Here is a 21,489-nt window from a genome sequence, read left to right on the forward strand (position 1 = left end):
TTTGTTTTGTTCTGTTTTCCTTTATTTTTGACTCTCTGCCGTGTCTTGCCTTCTGTTTTTCATATATAATCGCTCATCTGTGCTTCTGTTACCTGCTCGTTCTGTTCTTCACTGGCTGTCCCCTTTTGCCCCACATTCCACATTTTTTTCTGGTGCTTGCAGTCTTTAATTAACATTCCGTGTTCTCTGCCCCTGAGGAAAATAATGAATGAACAAGAGAGAAACACGGGGGGCAGGTTGTGTCAATGTTCCATACACACAGGCGGCCATTGTTTTTGTTTTTTTTATGTTTTTTTCTTTTATCTTGGGGCCCTCAGGGTGATAACCCCAGTTACACGAGACCCATCCCTATTTGGAACCTGTGTCTTTGTGAATTTCTTAATTCTGACAGGATTGTATCAGCAGGAGCTTTATCATTTACAGTACTGTTGCTCCACAGCATAGTATGTATTATAATTATGCTGCACTTATAATATGGTGCAAAGCTTCTTGCATACCCATATTTTTTTTGCCCTTGGAAATTATAGAGAAGGCAACCCATGATGCATCTCCATTATTTATCTCTAAACTATTTGGTTTTGAGAGAGCCCCAAAGATCAGAATGCACTGTGAAATCTAACCTACGTAACCACTGAGCAACACAGCCAGCAGTTTACTATGTCAAAATCAATTCCTTAAACTACTTGGTTTTTAAAAAAAAGTTTCATGATAATAGTAAATTGAGGAAATCTGTTTCCCTTCTACTATTTCTTTATTGGTCTTTTTTAAAATGTGGGTTCAAACTGGATACAACTTTATGCTTCTAGCTACCCTGAAAGCAAGTGTTCTCTCCCCCAGCGAGCATGTTTCCTGATCTGGCCCACTTTACTAATCTATCAAGCCTTCAGCATCGCTAAGCAAATGAGGAAGGGTGTACAAACCCCAGAGACAACCACATCCTGGCATTAGAGGCTTTGCCTTTGTCTTTCACCACCAAGCTGCTTCCTATGCCCATTCATATCAATTTCTTCATCTGAAGTTGTCTCCCTACTGTCCAGCATATTAAATTGTTTTTTTTAAATTCCCTTTCATTCGTCTTGAGTTATAAAGAAGTAGAAAGTAACACTCTATAGCAGGGGCACTCAATAGCTGGGTTGCAATCACGTGACCTAGAGGCACATCCGGGCATTTTCAGGCGATGGGCTAGAGCCCCATTTGCCTACTGTGTATTTACCTGAATCAGTGCAGATTTAGGCGTATTTTTAGAGGCAAATATAAAAGCGGTCATGAAAAAAATATTTTAAATGGGATGGAGTCGATTTTTACAATCTTTCAGAAACACATATAAAAAAAAAATGTAAACCTTTTATCGTCACCAAGACGCTACTGCTACCTCACTTCACTTGACACTCACGGTGCTTAAAGAAGAAAAGTTTGAGGGCACATCATGTATTTACATCTGGAGGGGTCCACAAAATAAGCATTAATCCGTAAAAGACAAAGTCAGACTTATCATGGATCGATAAGTAACGTATTTGATTGACATAACGAGTTTCGTGCTGCTGTGAGCGTGACGCTAATGAGAAAAAGGATACGTTTGTTTGCAGTTGATTTCCTGCTACCAATTTAGTCTCATCTACAATTCATATTTGCAGTTTTTATGGTGTGAAGTATGTATTTTGTCTCATTATTTAGCTGTATATGTCCCTGTGGTTCAGCATGAATCTTTGCTAGCAATATCAAGATAAGATATAGTATATGCTGTTGAGGCTACGAGAGATTTATTCATGTAGTTTATTAATACTATTAAGGATATTTTTTGGATACTAACAAATATCACCAAGGACGCTATAATGTGGTCATCCGTGTCAAATAAAGCACTTGGCTTTCCTGCACAACAACAACAACTAAGCTTTTAATTTCTGTTATGAAAATCGAGAAAGAAAATACAGTAGACTGGACCAACAATCACAATATTTATTACAAGGATTTAACCTGACATTAGTTTATTTGCACAACCAGGTCTTCATAGTTATATTTAGGCATAGCAACCATAAAAGAACACAAACTTATGCAATCTTTTGTCCTTACTTTATGTTGAGTTCTGCTATCAAACTCTACTAATATAGTAGAGAATAAACTTGGTTGCATCACAGAAAGTTTCCCAAACAAATCAAATTTTCAAACAAAAAAGTTCTAATGTTGTGAAAATGGGCACGGCCCCTTTAAGAGACTGAGTTCACAAGTCTCTCACGTGATCCCGGAAGTAAAAGGTTCACAACATTGAGAGCGGTAGCGATGCCAGTAAAGCGTACAGCGGAGTATGATTAATGTTTGAAAGTGTTCATTAAACACAGTTCTATAAAGCAAGAGTGGACATCACATTTCTACATTGGCGACGAGGATACGGAGCACAAGCTGTGAAAGAACCCACTGATTTTGATCTGCCCCATTCACTGCACGGAGCAGTATCATGACACGCTACGAAGCTGATCGGCCGTAAGTGAAAACCATTGAATCAACCATACATGCTACTCCACTGCTAACCAGCACTACAGACAGAACGAAAGAGAGATTCAAATAAATACAATTATATAAAAATAACAACGAACACAAGCTAGATGGCGGCATTAGCTGGGCTCCCGCAATTCCCACACTTCGATATCAGCACTGAACCCGCCTCCCTCTCCTCAAAATGGAAGAAATGGATGTTGCATTTTGAAACCTTTCTCACTGCAGCAGCCATAACGGATGCAACACGTAAAAGGGCTATGCTACTGTATTATGCTGGGGAACCAGTGCAAGATATTTTTGAGACTTTTACTGAAAAAGGAGAGGCAAAGGACTATGATAAAGCAGTTGAGCTACTCACTGCATACTTTAGCCCAAGTCGTAATGTAGAGTTTGAAATCTACACGTTTAGACAAGCAAAACAAAACGAGGGAGAAACAATGGATGCATTCCATACCAGACTCAGGAAACTGGCCCAAAACTGTGAATTCAATGACGAAAACAAAGAAATAAAATCACAAATCATACTCAACTGCATGTCGTCACGGCTCAGGAGGAGAGCACTAAGAGACCCTAGGATGACTCTCAAAGACCTACTGGATCTTGCCAGGACATTCGAAACATCTGAATTTCAAGCTTCTGGCATGGAAAACAAAAATAACACAGGAGAGATTGCAGCCATAGCTAGCACAAGCAACAAAAGATGGACAGGCTCGCTGCCCCAAAGATCAAAGATGAACAGTGCACAACAACAACAACAACAATCAAAAACAACATGCAGGAATTGTGGGGGCACATTTCCCCACCAGGGAGGACAATCAGCATGCCCGGCAAAAGGCGTCTCGTGTAATGCAATCATTATGCGCGCGGCTGTCTCTCACAACAGACAACTAAACAAACACACAGCATGTACAAAACAACAGCACGTAACTATAAACAAGTCAGATCACTTCAGACTGATGTAGACAAACTACCTCACACCTCTGTCAGCCATGTAGCTACACAAGACTCAAGCACAGATGACGAGTACCTATTTGTCACAAGCACAGCTGGTGGCGCCCTACCACCAGTGCGGCAGCTTGTGATAGCTGGTGAAAACATGAACGTTCTAGTCGATTCAGGTGCTTCAGCCAACATCCTTGATGAGACAGCCTTCGGCACAATACAGTCAAATGTAAAGCTCGAACAAGCTAGAAAAAAAATATTTCCCTATGGTTGAAACTCCCCACTTCCACTCAGAGGAAAAGTAAACACAACAGTCTCGGCAAATGGCAAAACTGTACAAGCAACTTTCTATGTGGCTGAAGGAGCTCATGGCTCCCTACTGGGACACACAACAGGAACTGAATTAGGCCTACTGCACGTAGTGTGTTGCACGCAGACCAAGAAGCAGGACATGTCCAAGGCTCAAGAGCTACTCCTGCAATATCCAAATCTTACCACTGGCATAGGGAAACGAAAGAATTTCCAAGTCAAGCTACACATCGACGACAGCGTACGGCCTGTAGTCCAACCACATCGTCGCATTCCTTTCCACATGCGAAAGAAAGTAGAGCAGGAACTGCAACACCTAGAAGACCAGGGCATTATTGAGAAAGTTCATGGCCCAACGCCATGGGTGTCCCCCATCGTAGCGACTCCAAAACCCAAAAATCCTGAAAAAATCCGTCTCTGCATTGACATGCGCCTGCCCAACACAGCTGTCCAGAGAGAAAGGCACATATCACCAACAGTGGATGACATCATACACGATCTCAACGGTGCAACTATCTTCTCAAAGCTGGACCTCAACGCAGGATACCATCAACTGGAATTAGCACCCGAATCGAGATACATCACCACATTTTCGACACATGTGGGACTCAGGAGATATACGAGGCTCATATTTGGAATATCGTCGGCAGCAGAAGTTTTCCAGCACACAATTCAAAACGTGCTGCACGGAATACCAGGGGTCAGAAATTTCAGTGACGATATTATCATATTTGGGGCCACACCTGCAGATCACGATCGTTCCATGGAGGCAGTCTTCAAGAGACTCACTGAGAACAACCTCACAATCAATGAGCAAAAGTGTGAGTTTAACAAACATCCATCCATCCATCCATTTTCTACCGCTTATTCCCTTCGGGGTCGCGGGGGGCGCTGGAGCCTATCTCAGCTACAATCGGGCGGAAGGCGGTGTACACCCTGGACAAACAGTTTTTGGAATTTTATGGCTATGTCTTTTCAAAAGATGGTGTCTCACCTGACCCTAAGAAGATCCAGGCCATCACACACATGCCGCTGCCTCAGAATCAGAGTGAAGTCCGCAGTCTACTAGGAATGGTCAACTACAGTGCTCGCTTCATTCCAGACTTCTCATCAATCACCCAGCCGATTCGTGAACTTACAAAGAAAGATGCGGCCTGGCACTGGACAGATAAACATACAAATGCCCTGACTCAGCTAAAAGACAGACTAATCAGCCACCCAGTCATGAGCTACTTCCATCCAGGAAGAAAGACAACAGTCATTGTGGATGCAAGCCCGGTTGGTCTCGGCGCCATCCTTGCACAGACAGACAAAACAAACAACAAAACGCACATTGTGGCCTACGCCAGCAGAGCCTTGACTCCAGTGGAACAAAGGTACTCCCAGACTGAGCGGGAAGCACTTGCAATAGTCTGGAGTTGCGAACACTTCCACCTGTACCTATATGGATCGGATTTTGTCATGGTCACAGACCACAAACCGCTGGAACTGATTTTCAACAATCCGAAGTCCAAACCCCCAGCAAGCATAGAAAGATGGGCTCTCAGACTCCAACCCTACAAGTTCAAAGTAGTCCACAAAGCGAGGAAATCCAATCCAGCAGACTATATGTCACGCCACCCGCAAACTCTCCACAAGTGTATGTCAACTGATGACATTGACACTGAGATCCATGTCAGGTTCATCGCAGAACATGCAATCCCCAAAGCAATGACTCTCCAAGAAGTGCAACGAGAGACAGTCAAGGATCCAGTGCTGCTACACCTGAAAAAAGTGATTCACTCTGGCGACTGGACCCAGTTGTATGACGGCCCCTCGGAATTTGATCGCTCAATGTTAAAAGCCTTTCACAACGTCAGGGAAGAGCTCACAGTCCTGGATGACGGCAGCCTCATCCTTAGAGGCAACAGACTGGTACTGCCACAAATGCTACAAACTAGAGCTATAGCTCTCGCTCATGAAGGACATCAAGGAGTAGTTAAGACCAAGCAGCTACTCCGAGAAAAGGTCTGGTTCCCTGGAATAGACAAGCAAGCAGAAGAACTAGTGTCTCAGTGCATCCCATGTCAGTCATCAGTACCGAGAACGGAACACCAGCCACTACAAATGTCTGAACTCCCAACTGGACCCTGGAAAAATGTCTCCGTGGACTTTTGCGGTCCCCTACCCTCCGGTGATTACCTGTTTGTTATGCTGGACGAATACTCAAGATTCCCCTTTGTCGAGATCACATCCTCAACCTCAGCACACACAATAATCCCTGTAATGGATAAAATATTTTCCTTGGTGGGCACGCCAGAAGTCGTCAAGAGTGACAACGGACCCCCATTCTCAGGCAATATATTCTGTGATTTTGCTCACTACCTTGGTTTCCACCACAGGAAAATCACACCATACTGGCCACAGGCCAATGCAGTAGTTGAAAGATTCAACAGACCTTTAATCAAGGCTGTGCACACTGCCATGGTCGAAGGTAAGCCATGGAAGCAAGAATTGTACAAGTTCCTTCGCAACTATCGCGCCACTCCTCACCACACCACCAACCGGTCTCCAGCAGAATTATTCTTTGGTCGACCCATGTCAATAAAACTGCCCTCTATCTCTCACCCCACCGACGACAACGACCTCAGGCAAACTGATGCACTAAGGAAGACGCAAATGAAACTATATGCTGATGAAAGGAGGAATGCCGTGCACTCACAGTTGAAACAGGGTGATGTTGTCCTGATACGTCAGAGGAGAACCGGGAAAATGGTCACACCATTCAACCCCAAGCCATACAAGGTCATCTCAGTGAAAGGAACAATGGTCACCGCAAAAAGACAGGGACATGAAGTCACCAGGCACAGGTCCCTGTATAAGCTTCTCAAACACCAACCATTTGTCCCACTGAATTGTGACAGTGACAGCTGATGATGATGATGATGATGAGGACAGTACCGGTGATCAGATTCATGACCAGGATCAACAACGACAACAACAAGGTCCGGATCAAGACCAGAGGAGATACCTTGTCAGAGCCGACAGACGACTCCCAAGGAGACTCTTGGACTGAATTAACCTTTGAACTTCTATTTGCTCCTGTATACTAATGTCAGGAGGCATTTATTATCCAGTTAAAATATTTGTATTGTATTGTCATTGTGAAAGTTTGAACTGGCAACATCTTTAGTTTGACTTAAGTTAAGTGTCACCATACAGTTCTTTTTTTTCAACAGAAACAAGGACATTTACTTTGAAAGAAAAGGAGGGATGTAATGTTGTGAAAATGGGCACGGCCCCTTTAAGAGACTGAGTTCACGAGTCTCTCACGTGATCCCGGAAGTAAAAGGTTCACAACATTGAGAGCGGTAGCGATGCCGGTAAAGCGTACAGCGTAGTATGATTAATGTTTGAACGTGTTCATTAAACACAGTTCTATAAAGCAAGAGTGGACATCACGTTTCTACAAAAGTGATCGCTGATTGTATTCCACAAGATGAGTGATATTTTTAAGAGCCATTTCCTTCGATGCACTTTCGTTTTTTTCCATGACTTTATTACCTTTATGAACCCCTTTATGAAAGCTCTTTCCTATCTCTCTATTTGAACGACTGGAACACCCAAGAACAGAACAGCGATACAACATTTACTGCTCGAACGCTACACTCAGTCTCGTTTCAATGCTACGCTCAAGCTGCTAGACCATTGTGTGAATTAAGCCACGAAGAAGTAAAACGGATGTGACGTCATATGCAGCCCTCCTACAGGCGGGTAGTGGGCCAGATGTTGGCCAAACCACCCAATTAATGAAACCTTTCAGTCTCACAAGAGAATTACTCAATCACGCAGCATGCAACACAACGGCAAAGCATTCGCCTCACAATGAAGCCGCAGTAGAAAAAGACGACTCATGAAAAGATTAGATTGGGCACTACTGTTAGGCAGCATTATCCAAATTTCGACTTGGTATCCATTTAAAGTGAAAGACAGGAAGTGTTTTTACGTCATACATTTAATCTGCAATCAAATACATTTCATCACGAAAGGATAAGTATTAATTATGGTAAATGGTAAATGGGTTGTACTTGTATAGCGCATTTCTACCCCTTTTTAAGGAGCCCAAAGCGCTTTGACAGTATTTCCACATTCACCCATTCACACACACATTCACACACTGATGGCGGGAGCTGCCATGCAAGGCGCTAACCAGGACCCATCAGGAGCAAGGGTGAAGTGTCTTGCCCAAGGACACAACAGACGTGACTAGGATGGTAGAAGGTGGGGATTGAACCAGTAACCCTCAGATTGCTGGCACGGCCACTCTCCCAACTTCGCCACACCAATATCTGGGAACCATACAGTGCACATGCAAGGCACCTCCACAAGCCCAGGGATTGTAGAGGTTTTTTTGGCTGGGTCACAAAACACTGCAGATGCACTTAAAAGTATTTTACAACTTCGCATGTATGACCTACGCCTTGAGCTTTTAACTGTTGAACTTGTTTTCACAGATGAATGAATAAAAAATTATAAAACTAAATATAATTAAATGTGTTTGTGAAGAGCTTCATGGGTTCTTTGCATCTCGAATGTGACATTGTAGCTGTGAGTGTATCATTAATTTGACTGTATTGTCTTATCTCTGGGCTGCTGCAGAGACGTTTTGCTGCTGGGGGAAGAGATCCAGTGTGTCCAGAGTGCTTTTCTATTGCATGTTGTCGTCCATGATTGACAGTTTAGCCTTCTTACACATACATATGGTGCAGTATTGATTGGTTTATCTTCAAAAGCCTTAGAAACAAAGTTACATGACAGCTCAGAAAAAGCAAAAGCATAGACTTTTTCTTAGAAATACTAAAACAGGCTAAAGGGAATAGTAAGATAATATGGAAGTGCATTAACAATCTATCTGGGAGAGAGCGGACTAGAAATTGACCCATTGAACTTGACATAAACTCGTGCAACAACGGAACACTCATACCTGGTACACAAGCCACTGTAAATGATAGCCTAGTGGTTGCTAACTTGTTCAACAACTCCTTTGTAACCTCAATCTTGGAACTGAGTAAACCCTCAAACACGGCATCAACATCTTCTGCTCACTCTGCTGGGACTATGGCCTGTGGTCTTACAGGAGGACTACAACTCACTCTGATGAATATGAAATGTGTGAGTGAAGGCAAGGTCAATAAAATTATGTCCTCACTCTCAAACTCAAAAGCTAAAGACTCGTGGGGACATGATCCACTTTTACTAAAGAAATACAAAGAGGTTTTTGCAAAACCAATAATTTACATAATTAACCAGTCATTAAAAGAATGTGTATTCCCATTCTCCTTCAAAACTGCAATTATAACACCCATTTTAAAATCAGGAAACAAAAAGGACTTAAAGAAGTATAGACCAATCAGTATACTTCCTATTGTTTCTAAGATTATTGAAAAAATTGTTGCCGAACAGCTGATTGAGCACTTTGACAATGGAAATATGTTACATCCCATGCAGTTTGGCTTCAGATCCAAATACTCTACCGACACAACATGCTGTTACTTCCTCGAGGTGATCAAGTCCAGCCTGGACAGGGGAGGGGTTGTTGGCCGTTTTCCTGGATCTACGTAAGGCATTTGACACAGTTAATCACTCAGCGCTGCTGGCAAAATGACAGAATTTCAATCTCTCCACAAACACTATCAGGTGGTTTCAATCTTACCTCGCAGATTGCTTCCAGTGCGTAAGAATAAATAACACAACTTTGCCACTCAGCTCCTGTACCACAGGGGTGCCTCAAGGGTCTATTCTGGGGCCACTGCTCTTCTGTTTGTACATTAATGACCTACCATCCGTTTGTGAGGATGTGGAGATCTTAATGTATGCTGTTGACACAGTCTTCTTTACTCACGGTTCCGATGCAAATCTGGTTGCAGCTCAGCTATCCGAGACAATGACCAAAGCAACAAAGTGACTGAACGAGTCCTGCTGAACACAGATAAAACTGTCAAAATTTATTTTTCAAACAAACCAAATCAAAGTGTTCTCTCAAACATCTATGTGAATAGTTACATGATCAGTAATGCTGAGGAAGTTAAATACCTAGGCGTGATGCTGGATCCTACACTAAATTTTAAAAATCATGTTAAAAAGGTATGTCATGTTCTGAAATATAACATTGCCAACTTCCAGCACATCAGGAGCTTTTTATCATTGGAAGCAGCTAAATCGTTTTTCAATGCAATAATCATATCACATATCTTGTACTGTATGTCATCATGGTCTCAAGCCAAACAGACTGTTTTAAATTCTCTCAGATCATTACCTAATCAAGCACTGAAAATCCTCGATTAAAAAACTTGATCAGGTACTCCAATATCCACCTGGTACATAAGATCCTAAATGATGCAGCTCCTCCTCCCTTAAAAATATACATACAGCTACGCTCAGAATTAACAATCAGTGTTAAGGTCTGGATCCAGGGGTGACTAATGTTCCAAAAAGAAAGTCTGCCTTCTCTCAATCAGCCTTTTCCTACCAAGCAATCAAATAATGGAATGGGCTCCCAGACAATCTAAAGAAAAACTCAAGTTTTCAGTTTCTCACAGGCAGTCAAAGACGGGCTTATAGACCATCAGTCCTGCTCACACTAACAATACCAGGCAGGTAGTTGACCATCAGATGAGATACCCTAGCGGGAGCAGTCTGATGACCACCAGAGTACCAGTCTTATCTTGTAACATCGCAATCTTGTTTACGTATGCAGTACCAATGGGGTATATTGCTATTGAATGATACCCTTATGGGTACCATCTGATGGCTACACTGTATGCTGTGGTATGTGGACTTTGATAAAAACGGCTGCACTTTATATACTTCTGCAGCTTTAAATGAAGCTGATAAAATACTGTAACTTGACCGCCCACTGATTTGCAACTCACATACCCTCTATGTATTGTACTAGTATTTTAAATTGCTTATCATTATGTAATTACTATTTTGTTGTGTATTTTTAATCCTGTGTAATTTTAATTGTGGATGTTAAATGCACTATAAAAGGACTACAGATGGAAATTAGCATGGTGCTAAATCTGGTGCAGCCATCTTCTTAAAGGCCTACTGAAATGATTTTTATTTATTTAAACGGGGATAGCAGATCCATTCTATGTGTCATACTTGATCATTTTGCGATATTGCCATATTTTTGCTGAAAGGATTTAGTATAGAACAACGTCGATAAAGTTCGAAACTTTTGGTCTCTGATAAAAAAAAAACAACCTTGCCCCTACCGGAAGTAGCGTGACGTTGTCAGTTGTTCACTCCCTCATATTTTCCTATTGTTTTCAACGCAGCTAGAGCTATTCGGACCGTGAAAGTGATGATTACCCCATTAATTTGAGCGAGGATGAAGGATTCGTGGACGAGGAACGTTAGAGTGACGGACTAGAATGCAGTGAAATACATATTTTTTTTCGCTCTGACCGTAACTTAGGTACAAGCTGGCTCATTGGATTCCACACTCTCTCCTTTTTCTATTGTGGATCACGGATTTGTATTTTAAACCACCTCGGATACTATATCCTCTTGAAAATGAGAGTCGAGAACGCGAAATGGACATTACAGTGTCTTTTATCTCCACGACAATACATCGACGAAGCTCTTTAGCATCTTTAGCATGAGCTAACGTGATAGCATCTGTCTCAAATGCAGATAGAAACAAAATAAATAAATCCCTGACTGGAAGGATAGACAGAAGATCGACAATACTATTAAACCATGTACATGTAACTACACGGTTAATAGATCTCAGCCTGGCAAAGTTTAACAATGCTGTTGCTAACGACGCTAAAGCTAACTTAGCAACCGGAGCTCACAGAGCTATGATAAAAACATTAGCGCTCCACCTACGCCAGCCAGCCCTCATCTTCTTTGCTCAGCAACACCCGTGCTCACCTTCGTTCCAGCGATTGACGGTGCGACGAAGGACTTCACCAGATCATCCGTGCGGTGGGTCTGCTAGCATCGGCTAGGCGTCTGCTATCCGAGGAAGTGGTCCTTGTGTTGCTACAGCCACCTACAACGTTCTTCTTTGCAACCTCCATTGTTCATTAAACAAATTGCAAAAGATTCACCAACACAGATGTCCAGAATACTGTGGAATTATGAAATGAAAACAGAGCTTTTTTGTATTGTATTCAATGGAGAAGGCATACCTCTGTTCCTCGGGCTACGTCACACGCATACGTCATCCTTCGAAGGCTTTTTCAACCGGAAGTGTGGCGGGAAATTTAAAATTGCACTTTATAAGTTAACCCGGCCGTATTGGCATGTGTTGCAATGTTAAGATTTAATCATTGATATATAAACTATCAGACTGCGTGGTCGGTAGTAGTGGGTTTCAGTAGGCCTTTAATGTCACATTGTCCTTCAAATAAACAAATACAAACAAACAAACAAACAAACAAACAGTGGCTGTCAAACTCAAATGAAGAAGTCCAGGCTTTTTGTGTCTCTTGACGCGGGGAACACAGAGGCTCGCTTTGTTTGCTAGCGCTCTGGTTTGTGTGTGAAGCACTTAATGTGCGGTTCCAATCTCTCCCACTCAGACGGTTATGCTTTTGACTATAGGTTAAAAAAAAAAGTGTTCTACCAGCGAGACAGATTTTCTCTAAACAAGAACTATTGCCACGTTTTAATCTTGTGACCTCTCATGACCCCCTCATCATAAGAAAACACTAAAATGTTGATGTTATTAACTAATAACAACACAAAATGATTACCGGACTAAAGAGAGCACCGGATATAAGCCGCACCCTCTAAATTTTAGAAGAAAAAATATTTTAGCGGCACTGGACTATAAGACGCAGATAGGTACGTTGTGAAATTACTCATTTGCACAAAAACAAAAGCAAGCTCACCAATCAGCTAAACAGACTCAATAAGTAGTACACAGTGACATTTTGGTGAATTTACAAAAATTAAACCATACAAAAAGAATGCCATTGTTAGTTAATAATACTAACAAAGACACTCGTAAACGTGTTAGCATAGTAACTAATGCTAACAATGCTAGCTTCTTTATATTACCATAGCACGTACAAATATGCATAAAAACACTCCTACTGACATCACACATTGGATGGTTTAGTAAGTAATAAATGTCTTAGCTATACTGTAAAACTTACAAACTTTGCTTGGAGTTATAAATTAAGAATCCATACGAGTAAAAACGCTATGGACGGCTTGAAGACGAAACAGCAACTGTACTTGTGGTAGGTTCATAGCACTGTCTAAACAGAAGGGCAATGAGTGAGCCAACTCGTCCAAAAGATGGCTCTATAGCACAAACAATAACACACTGATTCAATGTGTTTGTTTGTTTTATTTTAAGCTATATTCATTACTGCCAGCCCTCATCGAAGAAAAATCCATAAATCTTAATTTCCCCTCTGCGATTATTAAAGTATTTCCGATTCTGATTCTGATTAGCCGCACCGTTTATAAACCGCAGAGTTCAAAGCCAAGGGAAAAAAACTAGTGGCTTTTAGTCCGAAATTTACAATAATTATTTTCACCAGACTAATCACATTTTAAAATTTTGATTAATCAGAGTCGTTTACTTGCTTCCATAAATTAAGTTAAATTGAAAAAAACACCAAAATATTTTTTAATTTGACTGTGAACATTTTTAAGATGTTTTACATGAATGCATGTTATTTGCTCAAAACCTGGTAACAGTATAGTTTGAAGTGTACATCTTAAACAATACTGCAATGATATTAAAAATAAGGTGCTGATACACCAATAGATAATGTAATGAACACATTATTAAACATAATTTAGTGTGCAGTTAGAGTCAAATCCATACATATTAGGACATTGTCCCAAATCTAAACTTTTTGGGTTTGAAATAAAACAAGATGTGTTTTAACTGCAGACTTTCAGCTTTAATTTTAAAGTGCCTCCCACTTTTTAAGGTGCCAAAAGTATTAGTACTATTACCTACTCAGCTGTTCCATGGCTAGGTGTGTCTTATTCTCTCATAATCCCATTTACAAGGAGCAGATAAAAAAGGTATTGAGTTCATTTCAAGTGTGCCTTTTGTATTTGGAATCTGTTTCTGTAAACTCTCAATATGAGATCTAAAGAGCTGCCAATACTGCCAGTGAATTGCTTGATTAATCTGCGTTTATACATGATTAATGCAATATTTTTTTGGGTGATTATTCACATGTGTTACCGTAACGCATTAATTTGGACAGTCTTACTTAAAATATATATATAAGCATTTGTTTGGCCTGTTGAAACAATTACATGGGAAAATATGCAAATTAGATTATGGCATTTCCACCCCTACAAACTCCCATATGTTTATAAACTTATATTTTGCTATTACACATGCACACAGGGAGCATTAAGGCTGCCAAACTTCTGTGCATGCATCAAATGCCATGTGGCTCAGATGTTAATATTCATGTTTGACCTTTTAATTTCCCTAAAGAGCAAAGTTTCAATAGAGATTTAGGTTGAGGTAGCACAGCAACCTTTGAAGCATTCATTACTGCCTTTTCTACTGTTTTAGTCGGAAGTATGCAAAAGAAGAGCCACAAACTCCTATCATACAGTACGTCCTATGTATGTGATCCCTACTGTATGCTTGACCTAGTTTTAACAGCAATGTGTCGACACACTGTTTTGGGGTTTTAAATCCTGAATGAATTATTAAATGGGCAAAATATATGAAAAAGACTAAAGATTATAGAATCATGTTTTGCTTAAATGTCAGGTGTTGCCTCCTCTGATCCTTTTCTGTTCTATTTTATTGTTTATTCTAATTTTTTCTTCAAATGTGTCCCACTTTTTAGTTTATCGTAGGTCCGACACACACTGGTTGTCATGTTAATATTTGCAATATTTTAAGTTAGTTCCCTTTTAAATATATTTAGCTCAATTTTTGTAGCTACAAATGTTGTAATCATTATTTAGCAGTAGCACATAACTCCCCTCTAGCTCGACAGTTCTAAATATTTCTGTCTGACACAGTTGAGTGATACTTTCCATTGAGGTCGTCCTGCAAGTAGCAATACATTAGTAAAATTGATTACAAACTGTATGTTTATTTTTTGCTTTTTATTTTTTTATTTTTTTACTGCAACCCCTACCCACACCTCTATCTAGAAAATCACTACTTTCACCACCAACCAACAAACAACAACTAAGACATACCTGTAACCTTGCACAATGTGTTCTTAGTGCTAATACCAGGTAAATAAATAAAAAATACAGCTACTGGCCCTAATTCACCACAAGGGGTCACTTTTCCATCCTTGTTCTCCATGGGTGTACTATGCCAGGAGCTGATGACTGTAGACTGTGTTCAAGTCCATCTGCTTGTGGGGTCATTGGAGCAGGGAAGCTTTTCCAAGCTGTCAAGACTGTAGAGAACACAAAGAGAGACATTGTTGGGTAGATGGACTAAATATGGACTGGCCCTCTTGAACCATTATGAGGGAGAACTGATAAAAATGTTGCATCAGCCACCGCCCAAAAATATTTTTTTCCTTCTTATTCTTATAATGCCCTCTGTGTTTTGAGTATAACATGCACCAAGTGCAATAATTGCTTCTATTTAAATTTATAGTGAGTATAATACATGGATACATGATGCATGTGCATTGTCAGTGTGTGTGCATGCATGTGTGTGCATGCTGCACATACAGCACATGTAGCAAACGGCGCATCATGCTCAGACTCACTGGCAAGCAGAGAGCAATGCACAGGCACATGATGCCTACGCCTGACCTAGGAGGCTGGCCCATTTAGTTGAGATGCAACAATGATTTCATTATATTACTGAAATAATCAGAAAGCTAAAGTCTGACTGCGTGTGTGTGCGCGCACGAGCGTGCATGTAGATTATACTGAGAAATAGCATGTGTGTTTAAATATGTTTGGAGATCTGTAAGAATGCATGCATGAATTAACTGGCAGGCTGTCACTGTGTGTGCGTATATGTATGTATATGTGTGTGTTCATTTGTGTGCGTGCATATAAGTGTGCATCAGCCAGTCATCTCGATGCCAACATGCCTTGTCAGATAAAGTACAGCTACTTGCAGTTCAAGCTTGGCTTTTTTCTTCCTGCGTGTGTTTGAGTGCCCTTTGTTTCAATTTCTGTGCTGATTAGCATCAAGATCACTATTTGGATGAAACCCAATTTGTGCAATATGAGAACAATTATGCTGAAGTAAAACAGTTCAATAAAGTATTTGTATGTGTTATATTATTACCCTCCTGTTATATCAAACACATTAGCATGTTGAATTCCTCTAAAGCTGCAGTCAAGGTAATTGGCTTTTGGGAAGCTGTAAATATTTTTTGGTGAATATCTGACTTTAGAAATGTTATTAATTTCTTTCATTCTCTCATTCGCTTTTTTGTTTTTAAAGGAGGAGGAAATGTTTCGACCCAATATGTTCTTTCTTTTGCTCCTGCCACCAATCATCTTTGAATCTGGATACTCATTACATAAGGTACAGCAGAATATATAGACTTTTCAACTCAGCCTTAAAGTGTTTAGAGAAGAAAAAGTATCCCATTCCAGTTAGTACTGTAATGTTTAACTGTTTTTCATTGCCAGTTTTGTTTTTGTTACCTTGATGTGTGCACAAGATGAATCAAGTTTGCTTAGCATAAAAGTACATTAACTCTTCAAATATCAGTTATGCTGTTTACAGTCATTACGGTATTGTAACAAATGTTTAAGAAACTGTGTTGTATGCAATAACCCATTCAAATCAGTAACTTGGTTATTTATTATTGTAATATTCCACAGTGGTTCTGTATTGTTGATCCAAAAACAACAAAATAATGTTGACACATTTTGATAAAACCCTACTGAATTAAAATACTGTATGTGCTTTGCTTAATTTTTATATGATGTAACTATTATAACAATGGCTTACCATTACGATCAAATCATGAATACTTAAAATATGTTTTTGTGTACATTCAGGGTAACTTCTTCCAAAACATTGGCTCCATCACCCTGTTTGCTGTGATTGGCACTGCTATCTCCGCCTTCATAGTCGGAGGAGGAATCTACTTCCTTGGACAGGTAACATTTGCTCAGGCCTTGGTTTTGTTAAAAGACACATAATGCTGTGTCTTGAAGTATGGTGTGTTTTCTCATTGATCTAAACAGCACAAAAAGACACATAGTGTTTTTAAGTTCCTCCACATAAAGGGATGCAAAGACCAAATCAGCTAAGTTTAGAAAATGGAACTACAAGGTTAACATAGCTGCCTTCTTTTTCTTCCCCTCCATTTATCTGCTTTCTTTTGTATTTCAAGTTATCATTACATATATGTATTGTTGCATTTGAACAATTGTATTGCTGATAATTGAGGAGGTAAGTTGTTATTATTCATTATCAATAGTGCTATTTCTGTTGGTATTTGTATTGCTCCATTTGTAGTGTAATAATGTTCATTGTCATTTCTGTATTTATTTCACTAACTGCTTCTTTGCTATCACTTTTACTATCATATTTGTACATATCATATTTGCTGATGTTGTTCTGCTGTTGTTGTTGTTGTTGTGTTTGCTGCTGTTGTTTTTGTCCCTCTGTCTTATCCCCCTCTTGTCCCCACAATTTCCCCTTCTGTCCTCCTTTTTTTCCTCTTTCTATCTCCTGCTCTGGCCCGGCTGCACCAAATGATAATATAAATACATTTAATAAAGTCAAATACAAATAAGGCAACAAGAGAAGTATCCCACACTTCTCTTTTGTAAAGTAAATTTGTACAGCCAATATGGGCATCTACATCAACAATATGATTTGCCTGAGAAGCTGGACAGGACAAAAAAAAGAAAGAAAGAAAATGGAACCACAGAGTTTTGGTTTTATTGAGAACAATGACTGAAGACCAAAATGTGTCATGTGTCATGTGTATATATATATATATATATATATATATATATATATATATATATACACTACCGTTCAAAAGTTTGGGTTCACACTGAAATGTCCTTATTTTTGAAGGAAAAGCACTGTACTTTTCAATGAAGATAACTTTAAACTAGTCTTAACTTTAAAGAAATACACTCTATACATTGCTAATGTGGAAAATGACTATTCTAGCTGCAAATGTCTGGTTTTTGGTGCAATATCTACATAGGTGTATAGAGGCCCATTTCCAGCAACTATCACTCCAGTGTTCTAATGGTACAATGTGTTTGCTCATTGGCTCAGAAGGCTAATTGATGATTAGAAAACCCTTGTGCAATCATGTTCACACATCTGAAAACAGTTTAGCTCGTTACAGAAGCTACAAAACTGACCTTCCTTTGAGCAGATTGAGTTTCTGGAGCATCACATTTGTGGGGTCAATTAAACGCTCAAAATGGCCGGAAAAAGATAACTTTCATCTGAAACTCGACAGTCTATTTTTGTTCTTAGAAATGAAGGCTATTCCACAACATTGTTTGGGTGACCCCAAACTTTTGAACGGTAGTGTGTGTATATATATATATATATATATATATATATATATATATATATATATATATATATATATATATATATATATATATATTAGGGTCAATGTTGAAGTCCCCACATGAAGTTATTTTTTGACTGATTTTAGTAATAGTTGCCTTAATCCAGTTTTCAAACGTATCAATGTTTGCCTTAGGTGATCTACATACTGTATGCAGATGATTAATCTGTTTCTGCTTTTTTCACGACATATTTCTATTATTAGACATTCTGAGATAGTATCAATAGTTAATGACATCACATACAAAGCTACTCTCCCTCCATTCGCGTTGGCTCTGTTGATATAATTTACTTCATCCATGTTTCTGAAATAGCGATCACTTTGAAGGGTTGGTTGATTTGTTCCAAAAAATGTTTCACGTTGTTGTGGTTTGCATACAAACTTCTGCTGTTGAAATGAATAATATATAACCATGTCATTATATTGTTTGTCTGTATTATAAGAACAGTTATTCCTGATATGAAAGAAAACAATTGTGGATCTATGTCATTATCTAATTCCAAACTATTGTGATCCATGTTGCAGAAGGTTTTCAGTTCCATATATTCCTGTTCAGCAATCTTTTGTGTTGCTCTATGAATGTGCAGAAGTGTAAATAAATGTGCACCTGATTTACAGATAATCTTGTTTGGTAATCCCTTGTAGCGTTGTAGTTTTGTAGATGAATGTCTATGTTTGTTTTCCGTCAGACTCCATTATCGTTGTTGTTTTTGTGGTTGCTCAAGGAGCTTCAATATCTGTCCAAATCCTTGATGTTTTTGACAACTAGTTATCTTGCTTTTGGACCTCCATTCAGTTTGATGTAGATTTTGTAGTCGGCGCTCCAAGTTCCCTGAATTTTCTCCCGTTTCCTCAAGTCGTGTGCTTTCTTGGCGATATCTGCGTTGCGTTAAGTGCGTTCGTTCATGTATATACTGTATGTACCCTTCAGCTTCTTTCCCTGTTTTAACAATGCAATTTTGGATTTTCTGTTGGCAAGCTTCACGATTACTGCCATTGTGTTCTCTTCTATTCAGTGAAATGCACGCATATATGGTGTTAATATCAACATCAATTCCCTTTGATTGCAGAAAGTTGACCACTTTTTGTTGCTCTGTTGAAGCAGCGTCCATTTCGTCTGGTTCTGTTCTGTTGTCAACTGCTCTTGCATAGGATCAAGGATTGATGTGTAGCCCAGCCATGATGATGTCATTCTGTCATGTAAACTGATCCATTTCCTCTTTGATGGTTTCCAAACATTGATATTCCCCAGATTGGTGATATCTTGTTGTCTGGCATTGAGCTCTTATCTCAATACTGCCATCTCTTCCCTGAATTTCTCCAAATCATTATCTTTTTGCATGACATGCAACTCTTGGCGCACTGCTGCTATCTCATTTTTTATGTTCTCCACAACACTGCTGTTGTTTCAAATTATGTTGTCTTGCTGGTTGGCATTCAACTGTTGGCGCAATGTTGTATTCTCCTCTTTCAGGTTATCCATCTCCCGTCTTCATGCTGTGTTGCCTTCACTGAGAATCTTAATTTCTTCTCCGAACTGTCTAATTTCTATCATATCACATTTCTATCATATCGTCACAATATTATTTTCTTTCTCTGATAATCTGTTCTTGGGGATGTTAGACATCTTAATCTGTTCTTGTAGATTTCTACATCTTTAGTGTACATCCTTGATAATCTCTTCCTGGAGATTGTTGACATCGCTTCGTGCCTCATTGACATTGTCCGGTTCCACTTCTGGCAACGCTCTATTGCTCCTGACAAATAATCAATACAATTGGGTATTAAGACTATATACACTGCTCAAAAAAATTAAAGGAACAGTTTTTTATCAGGGTATTGCATGAATTCAATTGCACTTTTCTGATAAGGTTTTGGTCAGGTACGTGGCAGAGGGTTGTTAATCAGTTTCAGCTGCATTGGTGTTGATGGAATTAACAACAGGTGCACTAGAGGGGCAACAACGAGATGGCCCCCAAAACAGGACTGGTTTTGTAGGTGGAGGCCATTTCAAGTTCCTCCCTCTTAGATCTTTTTAAACTGTTTTTCCACAAGTGTTGGCTTTAGCTAGAGTCATTATCACGACTGGGAGCATGAGGCGATTTCTTAACCCTCCTGAAGTTGCGCAGATTGTCCTACTCCTCCAGGATGGCACATCCATGCGTGCTGTTGCAAGAAGATTTGATGTGTCTCCCAGTACAATCTCCAGAGCATGGAGGAGATTCCAGAAGACAGGCAGTTACTCTAGGAGAGCTGGACAGGGCCGTAGACGGTCCTCATCCCATCAGCAGGACCAATATCTGCTGCTTTGTGCAAGGAGGAACAGGTTGAGCACTGCCCGAGCCCTACAGAATGACCTCCAGAAGGCTACTGGTGTGAATGTCTCTGCCCAAACAGTCAGAAACAGACTTCACGAGGGTGGCCTCAGGGCACGACGTCCTGTAGTGTGCCCTGTGCTCACTGCTCAGAACCGTGGAGCTCGATTGGCATTTGCCATAAAACACCAGAATTGGCAAGTCCGCCACTGGTGCCCTGTGCTTTTCACAGATGAGAGCAGGTTTACCCTGAGCACCTGTGATAGACGTGAAAGGGTCTGGAGAAGCCAAGGAGAGCGCTATGCTGCCTGCAACATCATTCAGCATGACCCGTTTGGTGGTGGGTCAGTGATGGTCTTGGGAGGCATTTCCATGGAGGGACGAAAAGACTTCTACAGGCTAGAGAACGGCAGTCTGACTGCCATTAGGTATCAGGATGAAATCCTTGCCCCCATGGTCAGACCCTACGCTGGTGCAGTAGGTCCTGGGTTCCTCCTGGTCCACGACAATGCCCGGCCTCATGTGGCAAGAGTATGCAGACAGTATCTGGAGGATGAAGGAATTGACACAATTGAATGGCCCTCACGATCACCTGATCTAAACCTGATAGAACACCTCTGGGACATAATGTTTCGGTCCATCAGACGCCGCCAGGTTGCTCCTTAGACTTTACAGGAGCTCACTGATGCCCTTAGACAGATCTGGGAGGACATCCCACAAGACACCATCCGTCGTCTCATCAGGAGCATGCCGCGACGTTGTCAAGCATGCATACAAGCACGTGGGGGCCACACAAGATATTGAAAATAATTTTGAGTTGCAGAAATTGAATTTAGGCAAAATGGACGAGCCTGCCACATAATTTTTTCACTTTGATTTTTGGGGTGTGTATATAC

The 21,489-nt window shown here is 40.3% G+C and overlaps 1 protein-coding gene across 1 annotated transcript in view; it reads left to right on the top strand.

Annotated features, from left to right (window-relative positions):
• The window catches only part of LOC133653082 (sodium/hydrogen exchanger 8-like), a 60,656-nt gene that overhangs the window by 8,740 nt on the left and 30,427 nt on the right, over positions 1 to 21,489 (top strand). The window contains exons 5-6 of the mRNA XM_062052087.1: positions 16,163 to 16,246; positions 16,729 to 16,830. Coding sequence (XP_061908071.1) covers positions 16,163 to 16,246; positions 16,729 to 16,830 — 186 coding nt within the window. The remainder of the gene's footprint in view (positions 1 to 16,162; positions 16,247 to 16,728; positions 16,831 to 21,489) is intronic.

The sequence above is a fragment of the Entelurus aequoreus genome, linkage group LG07 (assembly GCF_033978785.1).
Source record: "Entelurus aequoreus isolate RoL-2023_Sb linkage group LG07, RoL_Eaeq_v1.1, whole genome shotgun sequence".
NCBI classification, from domain to species: Eukaryota; Metazoa; Chordata; class Actinopteri; order Syngnathiformes; family Syngnathidae; genus Entelurus; species Entelurus aequoreus.